The sequence below is a fragment of the Aplysia californica genome, unplaced genomic scaffold (genome assembly GCF_000002075.1).
Source record: "Aplysia californica isolate F4 #8 unplaced genomic scaffold, AplCal3.0 scaffold00183, whole genome shotgun sequence".
Lineage (NCBI taxonomy): Eukaryota > Metazoa > Mollusca > Gastropoda > Aplysiida > Aplysiidae > Aplysia > Aplysia californica.
In genome coordinates, this window is record NW_004797453.1 from 511,734 (window position 1) to 528,301 (window position 16,568).

Sequence of the window (16,568 nt, forward strand, 5' to 3'; positions counted from 1 at the left end):
AAAAAAAAAATTGAAAAAAAAATTCCCAGCTTGAGAATCGAACTCACGTCTTCTGTGTACAAATGCGAAGGCTGTAACTTCTATACCACAGATGCCAGTATATCCAAAACAGGAATCTTTTCACTCGTCCCAAATAGCTCCTTGACAAGAAAATAGCCCGAAAGACCCGAGAAATTTGTCTTTTAAAAACAATTAGAATATTTAATGACTTACCAGCAACAGCTATATATCTTCACTGACCTTGCTCGAAACCAAAACGTTAAGCTAAAATATGCAACGTTTTAATGAATTATGCGAGGTTTGTCAATCTCTAGCTTCCAGCACCACTATTCAGTTGAAAACTGTAACGATCGCCCATGAAACCTCTCAAAAGGAAAGCAAACAAAAAGGAAAAAGCTACAGCGTAAAAAAACAATAAAAGAACAAAACAAAACAAAACATGCCCCCCCCCCCCGCCCAAAAGAGACAAGGGGCAAAAACAAACAAAATTAAAACGGAACAAAACAAAATAATACAATCAAAAGCCCCTAAAATCCAAACAAACAAACAAACACAAACAAACAAACAAACAAACACGCCTCACACAAATTCAAAACAACTTAAAAAAAAAGAAAACCGCAACCCAACAAAAACTACACGGACAGAACCAATGAGGTTATAAATGAAACCGTAAAGTTCACCATTCCGTATTCCTTAGCAAGATTTCATTGTCACGTCAGACAGAAATCATGGGCCTCAGTGTGGAAGAAAGAGTGCCTGATCGGAGGAGCCACCTACTACTGCTTCTTCAGACACGAGCAGTTATTAACATTAAATGATAGCTACAACTTATAATCTGCAGAGTATTATATGGACACCAAAAAATGACTGCTCGTGGTTGAGACTGCGTCTGGTAACAGCGATGAGAAACACCCCATATTTATCACCCGGGTTTGATAACAATGCTAACGATTCTAACGATAATAATGATAATGATGATCAGTCACAATGGTGATGATGGAAGTAATGTAATAACAAAATAGTTATGATGATGATGATGATGATGATGATGATGATGATGATGATGATGAGGATGATGATGATGATGATGATGATGATGATGATGGTGATGATGATGATGATGATGATGATGATGATTACGACAATACAATAATGGTAGTATTAATACTATAACAATGATGATTATAATGGCACCATATGTAATAAAAATAATACCAACAACAACACCACACCACCAAAAAGAAAACAAAAAACCCTAACAAACAGACGACAAGAGCATAATGATTATAATATTGATAATGATATTGATAATGATAATGAAAATAACATTCACCACAAAAATCCACGGAAAGATGGTCGTTGTCTTTTTCGGCTCCTCAATAGCGACTCCACTATACAAATGCAATTTATGCAATTAGCATTTTCACTATTGCAAGGAAGATCTAGCTGCTTGTACTAGTTCTTGTTTTTATTCACTACTCGGTGTTACTTTGTCCACACTATCGAAAAGGAACGTGTCTGAAGAAAGCATCAAAAGGTAGCTGGATAAGTTCCCTACCATCACACTGGACAACATGCACACGAGAAGAAGTCTCGCGTTCGAGTGTTCATGTCTATAGTATCACAAATACTAGAAATATCCAAACCACAAGAAAAACGAGAGCGTCCTTTTTATACGTATTACAGCAACAAAGATGAGCGTGAGCGTGAGACGAGGGTATGGGGTGGGAAAGGGGGAGGGGGGGGGGCGTTGAGCTGTGTTTGTGTGAGATCCAGATTGATTCTTTTATGGTCATCCGAACACTCATCATACACTTGTTCGACAATGTCATAGATGGTGCAGTCTGACGTATATCTGGTTAACTATGGAGCGCACCATTTTACATAATTAGAAGGACACGTGAGGAAAAGTTTCGAGTACGCTCGAGCAGCGCGAGACTGGTGTTTTGCCCATCATTTTGGGTGTAATGGTACAGTCAGTGACTCACACGCTTCGCAGAAAAGTTTTCATAGGGAACAAGAGTGCTAGTGGCGGTCATGGCAATGCGCAGTCTAGAGGTAAAAGTCTATAACAGCTATAGAAATTGTTGAAGCGCCGTCACGAAGCAACAGACAGCACCAACAGTACGCTCACATACTGAAATTCACGAACGACAAGTTTGGCATTCGACAAACCCGGCTCCCACAGACTCTGTGACGTTATTAGAAACAAAGTTAAGATTTCTTATCGCATATTCAACTGACGACAGTTAAAACATGCCACATGTCCTTCATTCATTAGCTCACGTTTGGCTAATGCTTTTTAAAAACCTTTCAACTTTGATTAGTTCAGAGAGTTTGTCAGTTGGTTGTCCTCAGCCTCCTGCATGGCCAATGGCACACTGCCCCTCTTTTAAAAGAAAGTCCCCTGTAAGATAACCAGCTGCATTTTATCCTTCACGACAGTTCTACGTAGAGCCCACGTAACTCTCATTCTTATTGGTCGTTGTGACAGCCAATGAGATTGTCCGCGCTATTTCCAAAGCCACGGCCCACCACGGAACCCATGCTGGTCAAGTCATCGTCGGGCATCTGCTTAATGTTAACCAATGAATGGTCTCCTTTGTCGTGGCCGTGCAAGGTGGCCTCTCGCTTGGAAGAATTGAAGTTGAGCAAGCTGTTGTAGCTTCGCCCACTCACGGATGACGTGTCCAAAATCGTCTTTGTGCGCGGGACCGTCGCCAGACGACTGGAGGAGATGTAGGAGTCAATCCTGTCCTGGTACGCCATGCTCACCATGCCCAATCTGGGCAACACTAACGGCGCCAACGTCTCGGGTTTCGCGGCTATGACCTGGGCCGGGTGTTGATGTATTGGCGGTGGGAAACGTCTGGAGCTGTCCCCGGCGTCCAGGCCGTGAGCCAGGCTGTTGTAGCGCGGAGACCTGTGGCTGTCCAGGTAGTACTCGGTGGATCGTCGCAGGTTTCTCGGGACGTTCACTGTGGCGATTTTGGCTGCTTGGCTTCCTGTCAGGAAGTTTGTTTTGGTTTGCTGTCTCATGATGTGGCGGGCTGGGAAGAATTTGTACGTCTTCTCCGCGTTCACTTTCCTGCTCCCGTCCGGGGATAACGTTCCTGAAAAAAGCATGAGGATGTTGAGACCAGATGACAGACTGTAGTTTGACAAAGAGGATTGGTTCAATCATCAACAGGGGCAGGGGGGGGGGGGGAGTACTATAAATTGTATGAATTAGAAAGCACCACAGGGATACGTTTCAGAAACGCATCTGTTCAAAATTTGTTCCTACACTTCCGAAACTTCATATTTAAAAAGTATCTACAGAAGCATTGACGGTAGATTCATTTTTCTTTTTCTCGGAGTAAATAACCCTTTAGCAATTTGTAAACCCCATACACAACAAAGAGATGGGATCAAAATAACTTTAGAATTAAAGGTTCATTATAGATCCCCGTTTAGCTTCCATAGTTTTGTTGTTATGAAATAAAGCACAATAGCGTAATCCTGACATTGAGCATAACACTGTGCATACGTTATCATCAATGCCTTTCACCCCTGGCAGGGTATAGGCCACATACAAGCTCCTTCCATTTATCTCTGTCCTGAGCCATCCTCCCAAGCTCGTTCCAAGTGAGCTTCATTTCTCTCATGTCCTCCATGTTTCCCGTGGCCTACCCCTGCCTCGTGCTCCCTGTGGGTTCCACTGCAGTGACTGTCTTGTGATGTTTCCGCTGGGCTTTCTTAAGGTGTGTCCCATCCATCGCCACTTTCTTAGTCCTATTTCTACTTCTATATCCTTTTGTCGTGTCCTTTCCCACAGCTCTTCATTTCTTATTCTTTCCTGCCACTTAATTCTTAAAATACTCCTCATACATCTGTTGATGAAAGTCTGGACCTTATTCAGTACTGTCTTCGTTGTCTTCCAAGTTTCGCAGCCGTAGAGGAGCACAGACTTGACGTTGGAGTTAAAAAGTCGAATCTTGGTGCGCAGTGAGATGTTGCTTGCTTTCCAGACTTTTGATAATTGCTTGAAGGCTGACCTTGCCTTGGCGGTTCTTGCTTTAACATCTGCCTCGGTTCCACCTTTACCATCGATGACACTTCCAAGGTAGGTAAAGGAATCCACTTCTTCAAGGGGAGTGTCTTCCACTGTCACAGCAAGGTTTGAAACTTTTCCTAGCTTCACTACTTTTGACTTGCCTGGATGTATACGTAGGCCAACACTCCTTGATAGGCTGTTGAGTTCCTTGGTCTTTTCTTTCATCTGAGCATGTGTGTGAGAGAGCAGTGCAAGGTCATCGGCGAAGTCCAAGTCGTCCAGCTGCTGCCAAGGGATCCATTGTATTCCATTACGTTTGCCTCTGGTGGCTTCTTTCATAACCCAGTCAATTGGTATGAAGAGAAAAGGTGAGAGCAAGCATCCTTGTCGCACTCCTGTCTGTACCCAGAATGGTTCTGAGAGTTGTCCTTCGTGGAAGACTTGGCAGCTTGTTCCATCATAGGTGGCCTTCACAAGCTTGACGATTTTCTCAGGTATTCCAAAATGCCGCATGAGTTTCCACAGAGTTTCCCTGTCCACACTGTCAAACGCCTTTTCATATTCAATGAAGTTGACCACGAGTAGTGAATTCCATCCAAGCGATTGCTCAACAATGATACGTAGAGTAACGATCTGGTCCACACATGATCGGTTTTTGCGGAATCCTGCCTGGTTTCCTCGAAGCTTCTCATCCGTTGCCAGCTTGATTCTCTCCAGGAGTATCCTGTTGAAGACTTTCCCCAGTATGGAAAGGAGTGTAATGCCTCTGTAGTTGTTACAGTTGCTGAGGTCCCCCTTCTTTGGCAGCTTGATTAGGTGGCCTTCCTTCCAGTCTGATGGTATTTCCTCCTTTTGCCAAACTTTTCCAAATAGAGCATATAGAATTTCCACAAACGTATCTTTCTCTGCCTTAAGGGCTTCCGGTGGTATATGGTCGGGACCAGCTGCCTTGTGGGACTTCAGTGTTTTTATAGCGGCTGCAATTTCCTCTCTTGAAGGTGGTTCCGTATCTATTGGGAGGTCATTTCTGGCTGGAAGAATTTCTGGTTGGTTTTCTGGAGGTGGTCTGTTCAGTAGTTGATCAAAATGTTCTTTCCATCGGTTAAGTTGCCCCTCTGGGTTGAAGATAGTCTTTCCTTCTTTGTCTTTTACTGGTAGAGTGGGCTTGCTGAACCTACCTGAAAGAGTTCTTGTAGTGTGGTGTACAATCCTCAAGTGCCCGTCTGTTGCTGCTTTCTCTGCCTTTTCGGCCAGGCCATTCAGGTAGCATTCTTGATGGAATTCTTTACCTCCCGGTTTACTTCAGTGTACTCTTGTTGTGCAGCGAGTTTCTCAGTTCGTGTACTGCTGTTGTTGACTTGGGCCTTCAGTTCTCTTCTACTTTTGACTTTGTCTAGAGATTCCTGTGAAATCCATTCATTCCTGGAGTTGTCTTTGGGTCCTAGGGTGCTCTGGCAAGTTGCTTTTACTGCCTCTCTTAACTTACCCCAGTGTTCGTTGACTTCACATTCATCCAGATCTTGAAGGGCTTGGAATCTGTTCTTCAGTTCCAACTTGAACTCATTCTTCTTTACTGGGTCTTTCAGAAGGCTCACTTCATACTTTAGACGATTTCCAGCGGCAACTTGTGCATATCTTCTCAGTTTTAGTTTCAGCTTTCCAAGGATCAAATGGTGGTCTGATGCGACGTCTGCTCCTCGTAAGACTCGGACGTCCTCCAGTGAGCGTCTAAACTTTCGGGAGATGCAAAAGTGGTCGATCTGGTTTTCCGTTGTTCCGTCCGGGTAGACCCAAGTGGCCTTGTGAATCCTTTTGTGTGGGAAGATTGTACCTCCAATGACCAAGTTGTTGAATGTACAAAAGTTTTGGAACCTTTCTCCATTGTCGTTTGCCTCTCCTAATCCGTGTCTGCCCATGATTTCCTCATTGTGACTATTGTCCGAACCTACCTTTGCATTTAGATCTCCCATGACAATGTTGATGCCCTTACCTGGAAGTTTGTCGATGACGTTCTGCAGGCGGTTGTAGAAGTTATCTTTATTCTCCACTTCTGCATCATTGGTTGGAGCATACACTTGTATGATGTTCATGTTAATGACCTTCTTCCTACCATCTCTTACCTTGAGTTCTTTCTTAGTTCCAAATGAGGCCATGATGATCCTTGGGCCATGTGCTTCCCAGCCCCTGAATGTCTTTTGAGCTGTTTTTGATATCATCATCCCTACTCCTTCCCTGTGTGGTCCATCACTGTCATTTCCTGAATAAACGAAGAGCTCCCCCTCTTTCATTCGCTTCTGTCCAGACTGGTTCAAGTGGGTCTCGCTGATTCCCAGTATGTGTAGTTGGTATCGGTGCATTTTGTGGAGAACTTGTGCAGTTTTTCCAGCCTCATAAAGGGTCCTAACGTTCCACGAGCCGATCCGAAGAGACTTGGACTTGGATGATGGTGGAGGCTTCTGCCGAGCAGCTTCCTTTCGGCTTTCACTGCCTTGCATCATAAACTCTCCATTTGGAGAAGATCCACGATCAGCCAAGCAGATATAATGGTTTTTGCTTGTATGTGTTTCTGTAACAGGTTCTTTTTACGAGAGAGGTTGTTAGCCTCGTGACTCAACCCCCGACCTGGAGGCAGGATGACTCTGTTTCAGGAGTCACTACCTGGTTCGCCATTTAGTCGCCTTGTACGACACGCTAACACCACGTCAGTCCTATTCTTCTCAATGCCGAAACTGCACGGCTAGCATACGTTATGCCTCTTTTAATACTAATATGCTATATAGGAGGCAGCTCTAGCAAGAAATACATTGGATGAATAGATGTCAACTTATTAAGAAAAGGGAAATGAGTTAATAGTCAACTAGAAAGCATTCAGAATGGCCGAACGAACAATACTCTAGGGTAATGAACCCATCACAGCGGATGGACGTAAAATGTGCCTGTTTTGTCCTTTATAAGTGGAACATGGGGAGGAGGCCGGGGGGGGGGGGGGTTGATAATGACTTCTTCAACGTCGAATATTATTTGTTTTAAATAGAAGTGCTAGTTTATCATCCTGTAAAGGAAACAAAGCATTAGCTCACACAACGTTACAAAACTCCAATAGTCGGCTCGATTACAAAAAAAAACAACTGCAAACAAACGACCCCCCCCCCCCAAGAACATCACCAACCACCCCCCCCCCCCAAACCAAAAAGTCAACGAAAAAATAAGTCCCCGTCAGCGTCAGTATCTAAACAGGGAACAGCTATATACTGAGACAAAGGAAATTGTGGCAAAATTTTAAAGTACAGTCGAACCTTGTCTAACGGCCGTCTGTCCATAAAGGATAACTGTCTTGAGCCAAACATTTTGGTGTAACTTTCATCATACCCCCAACCAATATGGATACAATCTTCGAAATCAAACAAAATATAAATATGAGAGAGAATTAGACCGTACATTCTTTCTTAACTTGAAGAACTAACCCGTGTCTAAAGCTTCCAGCTGTACGTCCGAGAGCCTGTGCTTGCTGCCTTTGAATGTGCTGGTGGTGGAGTAGAACGTGTTGTCTCTGGCTGTGTTCAGGTGCAGGCCTCGCCCGTGTGTCTTTAGGTCGCACTTGGCCGTGATCTTGGACGACAAGTCCGTCACTTCCTGTTCCCGACATCGTTGCGTCATTTCCGAGAGGATCTGCTGCTGTTTTCCGAGTCTCCTTTTTTCGAAACTCGACGACAACTCCATTATTGCTTTCTGTTTCATGAAAATATACCAACGTAAACTAAAGGGAAAGTAGCGGACCAACATTGCAATTATATATTCAAGGGAAAGTAGAAAAACTGAATATATTTTAAAGCTCTTTTCCACGAATAATTCGTAAATGTTCCTAAAAGAACGAATGCAGTTATAGATCCTATGGTCACTTATAATTAAACTAAAAACCGTCACCGTCAAAAAACTAAAATTATAAGAACGTAGGCCTTCTAATAAATAAAAAGAATATATATAAACAATAAAAATAAATAAATAAATAAATAAATAAATAAATAAATAAATAAATAAATAAATAAAGAGAATGAGTTTGAAACAAGACCATTTTAGGGGACAATGATGATGACGATGATGATGATGATGATGATGATGATGATGATGATGATGATGATGATGATAATGCAACTGCTGCTGCTACAGATAATGATGGTGATGATTATGATAGCGACCCCCCCCCCCCAACAAACAAACATAAAACAAACCACCACCACCACCACCACCACCACCAACAACAACAACAAACAAACAACAACAACAACGACAGCGCATAATTATATTATCAAACGAACCTTCTCCGGTGTAGGCAGCCTCTGGTTCCCCTCCTTCACGTGCATCGTGCTGTCCCTGAGCAGGGCCAGGCGCGTGTCCTCCTCGCGGTCACTCAGGAACGGCGGCGTCACCGCCTCTTCTGACGTCACCGACTGCGGCAAGAACAGACGCATGATGCTGATGGGAGCTGGCCTTTTTCTTTTCTTCTGGGACCCTTCTGGACACTGCTTCTGTCCCGGAGACTGGTAAAAGACTCCTGCTGGTGCTGGCTGATGGACACTGGTTTCTTTTTTCTTCTGAGGCAGATATGCACACTGCCTCTGCTTTAAGGATAGTGGGAAAAGGTTCCTAAATGATGATGGACGCAGGTCGCTTTCTTTGCCTTAAATACTGTGGTCACGGCTCCTATCAGGTGGACACCTGGATAAATTTTCTTTATAACCGGCAATGATTACTTTCGTAACCTCAAGGATGGTGGTAAAAGCACATTGGCCTCTTTTATTATCTTAATTACAGTGATCACCACGTCCAACTAGTGAAAAGTGGTCACCTCTCTTGGCTGATGGGCACTGGTCACTTCCTGTTTTTAAGCACACTGGTCCCACCTAATTGATCATATTATACTGGTCGCTTTTTTAAATTTTTATCTCAGACACAGCGGTCACTTCTCCTGGTATATAGCTGTTGGTTACTTCTCCTGGTTGATATACACTGCATACTGGTCACTTAATTCATTTTAAGTGTAGTTGTAGTCACGACTCCGTGCTGGTGGACAACTGTCACTTGCCCTCTTTCCAGACTGTTAGACTATGCTCGCTTTTAAGAATGTTCTGAATTCTCCGTATGAGGTCGAGGGTCACGAAAAGGAAGTAATTCCTTTCTTTGAGCTCGTAGAAATGTTCTAAGATAGGTAGAGTGCAGCGTTCAACAAAAAGAGCAGCCAGATATATTATTATAACGCGCTCCGTCCAGTTTTTTTCACCGTGTCTAGACGCCACGGAAGTGTTGTATACTCGAGGGGCACGATTCGGTCCTCATCTTATTCTCCATTGTTGTGTGTTTCCATCTGGAGGAAAGATTGTATTTTTACAGTTCATGCAAAGATTGAATTATGAAGAAACCGTCACCGCCTGTGACAAAACGTCAACAAACGACACACCAAAAAAAAAGTATTTTATAATAATAATAATAATAATAATAATTATAATAATAATAATAATAATAATAATAATAATAATAATAATAATAATAATAATAATAATAATAATAATTGCATTTATATAGCGCATATCCATGCTCATGAGCTTGCTCTATGCGCTTTACAACTATTATTACCCCGGCAGACCCTCTGAGAACACTCAGAAACATTCTCGGCTTCCGCGGAAGCATACAGTGCAAGCTGCGGTTTTCACGCGCTCAAACACTATCAAACTGATAAGATCTTTCACTGTCTATAGCCGGGTACCCATTTCCACCTGGGTGAAGTGAGGAAAATTTGTGCAAAGTGCCTTTCCCAATGACACAACGTCGAGCCCCTGACGGGATTCGAACCCACGACCTTACGGTTGCGAGTCCGAGAGCCTAACCACTAGGCCACCTTTTATACGAGGTTTAGATAAGTGATCACTGGGGTGTGTCCTTGAGCAAGACACAACAGCCCTTACTAAAAAAAAACCAAGGTGCTGCACAGAGAAATTGCTCTGTATTGATGTAATATTGTGTATTTATGTAAGTATATGTATATTTCTAAGTATGTATTTACAAATGTATGTTTACTATTGTAACTCAAATTTTCTCACAAGGATCAATGAAGTGTAACTTTTCATCATTTACTATTTATTATTAAACTTAATAAATGATAAAAGGCAGAAGAAAAGGGTACGCACAAGAGAAAAGCAGGAATTATGCGACAGGAAAAAGAGTACGTCGGGAATCTCTTACTATATTATGGCACGCCAGTTCAGCTTGCTCACGGCATCACTCGATGGTTTACAATCATAACAAAAATCTACCAGAACCCAGCAAATAAATCTGAAATATCATATTATTCAAACTGTTGTACTACTTGGGTCATTCATTTCTATTTAGTTTTGAGTTTGAGTTAACTTTATGCAGATGGGTTAAATAGGAGCGGAAGTTTTAGAAAAGTTTGAGATGCTGAAAAACTGGATGATAAAATTGGCTGCTCACAGTGGTGGAACAGCCTTTTGTATACTAGGAGTCAAGCAATACGTCTACGAGGCAAATAGGCCCAGAGACTGAAAGCAAATGTGTGTTATGGTGGTAAAATCAGGCTTTCGTCAGAATGTTGAAATCGAAGAAACCGACGTTCTTTACGCCCGTTGTATGATTTGTACCGATTTTTTTTTTTGGCTCTACACTGTTTGAATTTTAAATTTAAGAACACATCTCTGCATGGATTTTACTGGGAAAATGTATAGAAAATGTCGACTAACGGCACACAAAATGTATTTTTTTACAGTTTTCGAGAACACTTAAGCTTTGGGAGTGACCAAACTTTGGCAGCCATTTTCTATCTAATTTTACCCCTGACACCAAGCGATCCACACCTCCTTCAATTACAAAATATGATCTCGACTACAGTTTAAAATAGGCGGGTACTGTTTAAAAAATCAAAAGTAAGACAAACGAACAAGCGTTAGGACTGTATAAATAATTCAGTATTGTCGAAAATTGACGAACATTTGATCCCACTGTGTTGTGATACAAATCTAGAGCTGTATATATATGGAGGCACTCGGCCACCCGTCAACTCAAAGGGCTGATAGGAGAAATACTGCCCAGAGGACCAGAACATTTTGGACCCTATCCGAAATCGACCTCCGAACTCTCACGTGTGTTGGTTAAGTTTGTAATAAACTTAGCAATAGTGGGGAACAAATATAAATAATAACAAGCAAAGAGTTTCATCATAAACGCAACATACATTTTATAAAAAGTTCAAAGTAAGAAAATACTGGTTATGTTTTCTGATTTGTTGATGCATTATGGGATTTAATGAGCAGGATGGAAGTGGGAATATATTATCACACTGTAGCTTTTACAAAAGAAGATGGAAGAAAACACTCACATAATGTATAGGACCTTACTGAAGCCTTTGAACGAACACCTGTTGCGTTCAAAGCTATTTCAAAAACAAAAAGCAAAACAAAACCTTTAAAAGAAACAAGAAAATGGATGAGTGGTAAACAATTAATCTAAAAGACTTTTTTTTTTTTTAGGTCAAAGAAACTTCAGTACTACAGGTTCATTATGGCCTACTGGCCGAGGAAGATTTGGTCCTTAGTTACCGTCGTTACGCTTCCGAAAGACAATCACACCACGCCACACTTACGCGTAAAGACACATAGTTCTTCACATTATCGTATCTCTTCACGGTAAACCATTCCAGGGTTGTGAAAAGAAAACTCTTTTTTTTCCTCGACTTAGAAATTCCCTCAGCTTCCCATCACTTTAGTCACATGTATTTGTATGTAAATCTTTTTATGGGTCTGCTCAGAGTCTCTTGCGTGGCTACCCTGACCACTACTGACTACAGGACCAAGAGAGAGAGAGGCTTAGAGCACTTACCAGGCACTCCGCCTACTGTAATGCGACGTATTCATAAGCCATTAAAAACAATGTATTGCTTTACAATTCCATGCGCCACACTGGATCGATTGATTTCTAGCGTCCGGGCGAATGCGCACATTCAAAACTTGCAAATGAAGCGTGCAAATAGTAAACGTCCTGTACAAAAGACGGGTAGTTGGGGGGGGGGGGGGGGATAAACGGAATTAAGTATTCTGATGACGTTTGCTGCCTGTGCTGATGATGATATTGTTTTTGTGTTTGTTCTAGATCTAATAGTCGTCGTCGTCGTAGTCGTTGTTGATGTTGTTATTGCTGCTGCTGTTGTTGATGTTGTTGTTGTTGTCGTCGTTGTTGTTGCTGTTGTTACTGACGCCCCACTCGACACAGCACGGATTAGTTCAAAGACTCTGTCCGCTGGAACGCTATATTATACTTGTCTCGGATTGGCCTGGCAGGCAGGACCGAAGCAGCCCGCTTCCTACAAAGCCTACATTGCCTTGATGAGCCGTGTAAAATAATTATGAACGATCAATCAATCTTTCAGGCACCCTTGATAAAACAACGCATTTAGTTGAAAACCCATCTGTGTTAGCATTGTCTCTCGAGGTAACCGGTCAAGGCAATCTCGTTTATTTATGAGTTATGATCTGATCTGTTTTGTATCATGTGCAGGGAATAAAAACGTTAATCAACAGTGAGAAACCAAAGCCCAATTATAAAGCAATTGGGAAAAAACCGCTATAGGATAGGCCAGCAGATATTTCTAGTTCTAGACTTCCCAAGAATTTGGATGTAAAACACTTTTGAGCATTCCTAGCTCTAGTAGGTTTTGCTTTCCCGTTTTTGTGTGGAAAAGATATGCAATTTGCCAGGAAACACAATAACATGGAAGGCCGAAGGGACAGAACTTATGTTGGAGGAATGACAATAATTTTGTATTGATCTGAATGAGGATCTTTCTGAAGATCAATTCAGATTGATATCGACGTTCTTGAAGTGGTTTTTTGTAGACTACAACAATAAAACTTCATGAAATAGTGTTTGGACCAAATTTCGTTAGGAAAACGAGGGAAATGAAAACAGCATTAATAGGTGTTCAGAAGGCATACCCATCCCTCTTCCCTGTCCCCGAAAGTTCAATGTATTTTTTGATTATGCAAGATTAACGAAAAAAAACCCACATAAAAAACTTAACAAATAAGCAAAACAAAAAAGCAACCCAAAAAACCCTCAAACAAAAACAACCCAGACAAACAAAGCCAGCAACACTGCTACCACCACAACCACAACCACCACCATCAACAGCAACAACAGCAACAAGAACAAATGCCCCCCCCCCCCACCTTAAAAAACAAAACAACAACGAAACTAACCATCGTGGGCCTGTTTTTCAGAGGCATTAAAGCCAACATTTTGAGAGAAAAAAACACATTCTCTTAATCTGTTGTATTGTTTGTCTATAGGCTCAAGAAATATATTTGTTAAAATTCAAATTCTAAATATGTTGGAAAAGGCAAGAAAAATATATAATTTAGGTACAATTGTTAAAATAATGACAAGCCCCCCCCCCCCCCCCCCCCCTCTTTCCTTAAAAATATCGCATTCTAGGTTTAGTACTTAATTTGATCAGCTTGTCGATGTTATTGTCAATGAAAGCATTTCCTTCTGCTGAAGGACATGTTCCCAGGACTTCAAAGTTCGCTGCCATTTGAATTAAGATAAGTCATAATTCTTTCTATCCTTAAAGAAAAAGAAATGTAAGTTCTATAAAATAGGCTGAATGGTGCCTAGTAATTTCTGTTTCGTCGGGGTTTGTTGTTTTAAATCAGTGCCCATTGGCACAATCAGTTGGTTTGATTCGGGTTGGTAGGTGGGGCTAGCCAGGTTGAGGGCGAAAAGCGACCATCGTGGCATAAACCGAACAAAGCCGACGGTGACCCTCAAAAACAAACGCGCTTGTTTTCAAGGCCGCTAGTCGGGCGATCGGTTTTAAGATAGAAAACCGATCTCCTAATGGGCACTGGATATTAGACTTTTGAAATGTTCGGTGATGTTCTGTTCTTTCCTCTAAAAATGTTGCAAGGGCAGCTGGGGGGGGGGGGGGGGGGTATCGCTAATATAAGTCTCGGTTTTTCACAGCTGTCTTGATTAATTCTGCACTCAGTTGTGCCTGTCTGTTCCAGAGCCTTTCAATGCCATAATTTTTTAAATAAGTCTTCTTAGTTCTAACAAACAAACGAGCTAAAAACACACGCGCAAACAATACATAATGTAAAGATATATTATGGACATCAGTGTCTGTGGTGTAGCAGTTAGGCGCCTCGCTATCCAATGCAGGAGACCGGAGTTGGATTCCATCGTGAGGAGAACATTTTTATCGGATATTTCGATCTTTCTGCTGGGATGTTGTATCCCCCTCTGCCAAGTTTGCCCTGAAAGGCAGGGTCAGAAGCCCACCTCCTAAATTATCAAAATTCTGTTGGAAAATGGTGAAATGGAAAAGGTTTAACGCCTTTATAAACACTGTTGTGTTATTTAAGAGCGGGGCCATCAAGTTAAAAGTCCATCTCCGAAAGGACCGAGCTAAGTGGGAAATTCGTGTAAAGTGCTTCTCCAAAGAGACACAAAGTCGGACCGAGCTGAGGCTCGAACCCCCGAACCCACTATTAAGGTCAGAGAAATTTGACGTAAAAAATGTTGAGTTTCACATGTCAAACTTTTTCGAATGAAATTCTTTGAATATCTTGATAATGATAGAGCAGAATAGTACATTGGGTCTCTAAACCTTTTGGTCTTATATTCAAAACGGCCAAAAATGTCAGATAGAACTTTATAGCGACTTTAATGTGACTTGTTACTTCCATTTCTTTTCAATGTCATCATCATCCCAATGTTTTCCTGGGCAGAAAAAGGCCGTCAAATCACAGGTTCAGAATGAAACCACCCCTCCCCACCTGTTCTCAGTGATGATTTAACATCATTTAACCTCTTTGACTTCATTAATTGAACAACTAGAAATTCGTCACTTCGAGTCGCCAGCCGTCTGTTTCATTGCCAGTCGTCTGCGCTGCTGCCTCGTCACAGCTGGTTGGCTCCGCCGGTTTGCTCCTGAATCTTTTTTTTATGGCACACCCTGCCATTATTCCCGTCTTCAGTAGATCTAGATCTATATCGCTTCTGCAATTGTTGTTGTTCTAGCCCCAAAGAGAGATTGCATGTGCAGGGGGCTTATCGTGACGATGTCGGTGGTGGTGGTGGTTGTGGTGTGGTGTAGAGGTTTTGAGGATCGGATGGGAGAAGGTTTTTTCGGGGAGGTGGGGGGCGGGCGGGACGACTGACCTCAAGTTGATAATGATCTACATTGTTACTGCTGGGTATTTCGAGGTTGATACTTTGTGCTAATTGAGTTAGGATTGTTAAATAGCCATCATGCATCCTTACTATCTTCCATCATCATCATCATCATCATCATCATCATCATCATCATCATCATCATCATCATCGTCGTCGTCGTCGTCGTCGTCGTCATTGGTTTGTAGTTGAAGTAGTTCCGATAAAGATCCGTACGATGTGTTGATAAAACCGACATTTGACACACATTAAAGCACACAGGAAGACCGGCAAATAAACAAATAGACACACTGATTGATGGGAGCAGATGATTACTTGGATCACTTGGATCCAGAGCTAGAATCATAGCAGGCAGCACATGTCCATAGCTGCTCATCTCTCCTTTCCAGCATCCACCAAAGGGTCTTCCTGCAAATTGAAAAAGATAAAACAGACATCTAACAAACTGTAATTTAGTTCTCACAAAACGATAGAGGGACAGACAGACAAACAAAATGAAGACAAAGTGATTAAAAGACACCAGTGAGCACTAGGATAACAACAAGACGTACTGTACCGTGTTACTTATCTTCGAGGAGATAAAAAGGCCCTCAAAGATTGGAAAATCTACGGAAATTTAAAAGGAAATACCGAGATTAAGACCTGAAAGTACCACCCCCTTCGCTCTAAGCACTTTGACGTAATCACAAATATTAACAGACTGCCTAAGGGCTTACAGGAGACTTGTGCTCCGGAGAACGTCTGGTAAAAAAGGCAAGCCTCTATAATCCCCAATATGAGTGGAAATCCTGTTGACTGTCTCGCTTCGCTTCGTGTCCTCACAGCTAATAATGTTCTCCTTTGACTAGCAGCAGTTCACGCACTATTTCGCAGGCCCCTCTAAGAATAAGCGTAAGTCATGGGCATTCTCCCAACACACACGATCTCATTACTGACTGACACATATTATAGCCAGATTGAATCAGAGCATTCTGATTTCCAATTTAAAGTAAAAATTATTAATTTTGTGTCTCTTTTGCTGAATGGTAGGGACGAGCGCCGCAGTTATATAGAATTGATTGTAAGACCGGGGCTCAATACAGAAATGTTTTTTGTTGCTGTTTTTGGTTCAGACTGAGCCTCTGAGAACAGCAATAACGCTCGTTCATTGTAATTTAATTCCTATATAGTTTCTCCCACACATGAAACAAATTTGCGTACGGCGAAGAAAGGGTGTGTTAAACAAAAGTAATAATATGAAAGTGTATGTACAGCCTGGGTGTATTTTTGTGTGTCTGTGTGTGTGTGTGTG

The 16,568-nt window shown here is 42.0% G+C and overlaps 1 protein-coding gene across 1 annotated transcript; it reads right to left on the bottom strand.

The window, feature by feature from the left end:
* Nucleotides 1-1,730: 1,730 nt before the first annotated feature.
* Nucleotides 1,731-12,052, bottom strand: LOC101864144. Its single transcript, XM_005098453.3, has 4 exons — nt 11,688-12,052; nt 8,353-9,398; nt 7,501-7,765; nt 1,731-3,113 (listed from the first exon to the last, which is right to left on the bottom strand). The coding sequence occupies exons 2-4, from the start codon at nt 8,503-8,505 to the stop codon at nt 2,476-2,478; spliced, it is 1,056 nt and encodes a 351-aa protein (XP_005098510.1). The 5' UTR covers nt 8,506-9,398; nt 11,688-12,052; the 3' UTR covers nt 1,731-2,475.
* Between the last annotated feature and the right edge of the window lie 4,516 nt (nt 12,053-16,568).

What these genes read in the sequence shown, in the direction of transcription:
- LOC101864144 (XM_005098453.3), bottom strand. Translation starts at nt 8,505, where the DNA reads ATGCGTCTGTTCTTGCCGCAGTCGGTGACGTCAGAAGAGGCGGTGACG. An exon ending in GGCTGCCTACACCGGAGAAG is followed by an intron (nt 7,766 to 8,352) that starts GTTCGTTTGATA and finishes TTCATGAAACAG; the next exon opens with AAAGCAATAATGGAGTTGTC. An exon ending in GCTGGAAGCTTTAGACACGG is followed by an intron (nt 3,114 to 7,500) that starts GTTAGTTCTTCA and finishes TGCTTTTTTCAG; the next exon opens with GAACGTTATCCCCGGACGGG.